Source organism: Larimichthys crocea, chromosome XIII (genome assembly GCF_000972845.2).
Source record: "Larimichthys crocea isolate SSNF chromosome XIII, L_crocea_2.0, whole genome shotgun sequence".
Taxonomy (NCBI): domain Eukaryota; kingdom Metazoa; phylum Chordata; class Actinopteri; family Sciaenidae; genus Larimichthys; species Larimichthys crocea.
This window is the reverse complement of record NC_040023.1, coordinates 29037834-29043833: the sequence shown is the minus strand read 5'-3', so window position 1 is coordinate 29043833 and position 6000 is coordinate 29037834. Positions and strand designations below refer to the sequence as shown.

At 41.3% G+C, this 6000-nt stretch overlaps 1 protein-coding gene across 4 annotated transcripts in view; it reads left to right on the top strand.

Moving 5' to 3' along the window:
• grik2 (glutamate receptor, ionotropic, kainate 2) overlaps window positions 1-6000 on the top strand; it is a 260242-nt gene that overhangs the window by 126219 nt on the left and 128023 nt on the right. For all 4 annotated transcript variants that reach the window (XM_027286830.1, XM_027286828.1, XM_027286829.1 and 1 more), the window contains one exon: window positions 3903-4076. In XM_027286830.1, the coding sequence (XP_027142631.1) occupies window positions 3903-4076 (174 nt within the window). The remainder of the gene's footprint in view (window positions 1-3902; window positions 4077-6000) is intronic.

Genomic DNA, 6000 nt, shown 5'->3' with positions numbered 1-6000 from the left:
GGAGACATTAGCAGAGACATAGCAGGAGACATTAGCAGAGACATTAGCAGAGACATTAGCAGAGACATAGCAGGAGACATTAGCAGAGACATAGCAGAGACATTAGCAGGAGACATAGCAGGAGACATTAGCAGAGACATTAGCAGAGACATAGCAGGAGACATTAGCAGAGACATAGCAGGAGACATTAGCAGGAGACATAGCAGGAGACATTAGCAGAGACATTAGCAGAGACATAGCAGGAGACATTAGCAGAGACATAGCAGGAGACATTAGCAGAGACATGTGCTAATGTTTTTGTTGCTACTCTTTGGGGGCTAGCTCGCTGAGTTTTCATCGCACAGTGATGAGACACATATCTTCGTAAGATATATTTTTATTTTTCCCGCGCTGCGCCTCCCCTGAAGTCCTCTGGCGCCCCCCAAGGGAGGCGTGCCTCACACTTTAAAATCCTCTGCTCTAAAGCTTTTAATCAACCTACTCTGCACCCTTAAGACAAGTGCTCTCAAAATATGACACACCTTCTTGAATATTCATGTCAAAACCACCTTGAATATAAATTATACCTTCTTATTTCTCTCTTGTCCATCTGATATTACTATAATTTTCCCAAATGTTCTGAATGTCTAACTGGAGAAGCATAGCTCAATGATGGTGATGACCACTGGATGATGGACTTTTGGTTCAGTTCTGCTTTGCATAAAAGTCTACACTGCAGTTATGTTTTGTAAGACCAAATCTTTATAATTTAGGTTTGTACCGAAAAGCAACAGACCATCTGCCCGGATACATCTGGAACAATTTGTTGCTGAGCATCATCATGAATTACACTGTGACCTGTTTTGGAAAAAAAAGCACACAGCCGGGTGGTTTACAGCCAGGATAAGACTCAGCACCTTCAAGTCTGAGGCCATGGTTCTCTGCCAGGAAACAGTGGAATGCTCCCTCTGATTTGGGAGTGAGTTGCCCAAATAAAGGAGTTTAAGTATATCGGGGACTTGTTCAGGAGTGACTGGAAAACTGAACGTGAGATGGACAGGCAGAATGGTGCAGCGTCAGCAGTAATGTTGACAATGTACTGGACTGTTGTGGGGAAGAGGGAGCTAAGCCGGAAAGCATGAGATAGGATGAGGAGTCCAGATATCGGGAGGAAGTTGGAGAAGAGCTACTGGTCCTTATTATTGAAAGGAGCCAGCTGAGGTGGTTTGGGCATCTGATCAGGATGCCTCCTGGGCGCCTTCCTTTGGAGGTGTTCCGTTCACATCCAACTGGCAGGAGACCCCGGGGCAGACCCAGAACTTGCTGGAGTGACTATATAGCCCATCTGGCCTGCGAAAAAACCAGGAGGAGCTGGAATGAGTTGCTGGGGAGGGAGATGATTGGAACGCGCTGCTAAACCTGCTGCCACCGCGACCCAACCCGGATAAGCCGAAGGAAACAGATGAATGACACAAAATAAAGACTTCAACTTAATTATTATAGAGGCTCTTCCAAAGTTGAATCATACGTTAGGAGGTTCCTGTCTTGTCCCCATTAGTCAGATGTTTGCCTTTCAGGTTGTAGCAGGCCGTTGGGTCTCCTAAGATCCTGGTTGAGCAACTTTAATGAATGATCACCATCTTGGAGTTTTATTTCAGGTTCTGAAAATACATTTTCTCCTTCGTCATCTTCTGTCTAATTTTTCTCTTCTTTCTTATCTGTCTCACTTTTCCCTTTGCCTCCACCTCCACTTTTTGCTCACTAGTTTCATGAGCATTGTAAATACTAATTACCTGCAGTAGCATATGTAGTCGTAGTATTAATAGCAGTAGTATTTGTGGTAATGGTGCTTTTTTTTGCTGCCAGCTTGAAGTATGAATCATCAACAGACTAATAGCTGACTGAAACCTTAAACGTGAAAGCATCATTATGTCTTGACAGAGATGAGACACAAAATTGTGTTTTTACCTCAATGTGGAAGGCAGCGTTTCTGACTGTATGTGACTGTATAAGTGACTTTGCCTTTGGTTAGTCCTCTTCACTGTCTGCAGAATAAAATGCAAAACACACACAGACATTACACACACTAGTGAGCATTATTATAAGCTCCCTGACTGTGTGAACTCTCTCAGTCCATGTTCCAGGTCAAAGATTTGACTTGAATCAAAACTCTTTTTGAAGCTCCATCCTACTCTCATCCTGAAGAGGAGGCTGCTTGCATTGCAGAGAACTAAAACTACGCGTTCCGCCTCCTCCTGTCCATTACTTCCTTTGAAATTGACTAATTGTGGTTTTCGACTGTCTGTGCTTTTCATCACTTCGGTTAAAAGGGAACATTTTCTGGTTTGAAATGAAACATCTTAAATGTGCATGCTTTCTTCCTGCAGCTCTTCAGCGTGCACAGTTTACATAAGATAATTAAATATCCCTCTAGTGTTTTCAGGAAGATGAAAAGTAAAACACAAACATGAATGAGGCAGAGGATGGAGGTACAGTAAGAACGGACAGAGGGGTGTCTTGTCATTTCCCACTGTTGTGTTTGGCAGACAGGGTCCAGTGCTGACAGCCTAATTCTCCCAGCAGAGTGAACAACCCAACCATACTGAGGCCACATATGGCAGACGTTTCCCTGCCAGATTTTTCTTTACCCTTCACTTACCTTGTGTTAACTGTTTCGTCTAATACTGTGTGGAAGGTTTGGTCAGTCAGTTCGTCAACCATGGATCCAGTCTTTTGTGAAAGTTTTGATAAGGTTCCACACACAGTCATTCTATCAAGAGTTATGTTTCAAAGAGAGATTAGGAATAATACATAATACATATGATACAAATATACTTATTGCTTTTCTCTGAGAGTAAACACTAGCACAGCTATAGTGAGCACACATTTCTCTCTTTAGGTAGTATCACTAGAATGCCATGATAATATGGTAGGTATAAGTAGGTATGTTAAGAGTTGGTATCAAGCAATTCCATCGCAACTTGTCATCTTTTTTAGTGATTAACCCAACCTTTGCCCCAACCAGTGATTCCTGCTATGCCTCACCATGACCTCATTTAACCGTAACCTAACCTAACCCCGAGCGGTGCTCTGGAAAATGTTGCTCAAAGAGGAAACAGAACTCAATACAAGACTGTTTTCTTTTAATGGATATCTTAAACATGAACACAGTCTCCTGGATAAAGTTCTGTCTGAGCTGATGGCGCTACATAATGATACCCATTGATTTCATTTGATATCTCTGGCACTTTGTTGTGAAGAAAACAACACTCAATGGCTGTTGAATTCTTTAAAACCTGACCCTTGAATTTTGAAGTGATTTGAACTGCTCAATATTTTATCAGGTTTCTGCAAAATGTAATCTTTACTGTAAGCACAGTTTTAGTAGAGGACGTACCAGATTGACTGTAGATCGATTGATGCTTCTTACAAAAATGCTCTTTCAGAGTCGATTTCTCTCTTCACATTTTATGTTTCGCCTAGTACCTTTAAGTTTTTTATATACCAAAGGAAGATGTTTTCTAACACAGTTGTTCATCTTATGTACTGATGATTCAAGCAAGAGAGTTTCACATCCATGTAAGTTTCAACAGCTTGTCATCTTGTCCCTTCAGAAAATGAAAGACTTCTACCTATGGATGCCCAAAATAACATCACCTTTTGTAAGCATGTACAGTAGAGTAAAGTTCAGTCTAATTAATGGAATAATGGAAAAAGCAAGGAGGTGCTCCGTCAGATCTTATTAAAATCCCTGAAGCTGTCCATCATTAAGGTGTGATTCCTGTTAGCTAAGATCACTAAATAGGATTGGCTGACTTTGTGGGCTTTGTTGAATTTTTTTGGTTTCCCAGACTTTCAATGGCAGAACTGTTGGTTCATCAAATCAATCAAACTTACGTCTGATGTTTTTTCCTTTTTCCCAGGATCTGTTTGCACTGGATGTGGAGCCTTACCGATACAGTGGTGTGAACATGACAGGCTTCAGGATCCTCAATACGGAGAACAGCCAGGTGGCCTCCATCATTGAGAAATGGTCCATGGAGCGACTTCAGGCTCCACCCAAACCTGACTCTGGTCTACTGGACGGCTTCATGACCGTGAGTCTCTTTGACATAATGAATAAATGGATGAATGGGTTGGGAAGTGTTAAGCTCCCACCTAGTTAAGTTGTCTCAAACTCTTGGATTCATCAACACAATACCAGAGATGTATTTCCATGACATGGCATTTACACTAAGTAGATCTCAGTGTCATGGAGATTGTGTCTCAGTGGTTAGTCCTGTATTTTGATAAAATCATATGCACTCATACTATCCATTAGTTCTAATGATCCATATTTGTCTTCTCAGGTCACTTTCACACCTGTTGTTCACTTTATTTGTTCTGGACCAACAATTTTACCTTTGTGTTCTCGTCAGTTTCACATTTACGCCAGCTTATCACAAATAAACCCAGAGGTAAACTGTAAAGTGACATGCTCATTGGACATGTCTGGTGGACACATCATATGCAAAGTCTCTTCCAGTGACTGAAGTCTTGTTACAATTCAGTTGTTGTTATAATTATTAGCCACAGAGATGGCAACTGGACAGCAGATATGACAAATTATGATGACAGTTGGAAACCTGAAAAAAACAAGGCGTGCTTCTGTACAGTAACTAACCATTAATGTCAGCGGAATGCGGCTGCATCACATTCCGGCTCGGTTGCAGCTGTTCGACACGAGCCACTTACTGTATCCTACTCGTGGACATCCATCAGACACGCAAGTGAAGCTCTTCTGTGATGGCGGACATGGATGGGTTGTCTTTTTCTGGGGCACCTTGCATCTCTGACACGTGAAATTGACATGAATGTTTCGAAAGGCCTACATACAATTACAATAAAATTAATATCTGATGATTTTTTTTTGTGATTTCATTTGATTTCACATACATTTTGTTTCTGTCATTTCTTTGACACAATCTGTGAAGCAGGACGGAAGTTTTTCCTTCTATTTAGAGACTGATAGAAAACAAAAATAGGGCATCTTGATATTTTACATTGATTACACTAATATACAGCCACATGATAAAATCAATGTTTTTAAAACAGAAAATGTGTCAGTAAAACAACTCCAAATAATCTTGAAATGTGGTTATTAAAGAACAGACAGAACCATGCAAGGTGCCAACTGCTCATCAGGAGTGGTATAACACTTCCTATCCAAAGTGGAAACACTGATACTAATCTCACCAATACAAGCATTCACAGCCTTCCGGAGCACTTTGGGGTTCAGCATTCAGTTTACTCACGTCTGTGGCTGTATACTACAAGTCACATGACTGATCAGTTGCTTCTGCTCCTCATGTCTCTCTCTAAGACATCCATGAACTGATGGAACCTTCCTGACATTAATACATGAAACAAACTCAGATATATTTCCACTTGGTGTTCTGCATTGTTTTTCAGAGGTTCATATCAAGCTGTCAGATGGAAACAAGCTTTCTTTGGTATTTTGTTTGGCAAAATTAAACATTTGTCATGTACTGATTAGGGTCTACTCTCTTTGCCACTGTAGCTTTATGGGGTTGTAGAGATAGAAGTGTATCTGTTGACTGGAATGGACAAAGATAAATATCTACATCTTCGTCTCAGAGGGTAGGAATCTGCAGGCCCACTGCACAGTTGACCAATGGGCTAATCTACCACAAAAAGTTTGTGCCTTTCCAGCTGCTTCTCAATTTTTACTCTGCTGATTTTGCAGCCATAGAGTCACTGAAGATATAAAGCATTGTTCTGGACATAATAGACTTGTTAGTGTGGATGTGCAGCAGCTTCTCTCACTGTAGCTTCCCAGTCGTCCTGAGGGAGTCAAATGAAAAACCTTGGTGCCATGAGTTGTGAGCCCCGGGTGTGATAAGAAGAGTCTCTGTCACTGTGATCTGAAACTTCTCTGATCAGAGCACACTGCCTGTAATAACTGTTCCTCCACACTGCTTTTATACCACTCTTATCTGGGAAGCCTGCCAAAAAAAGTCA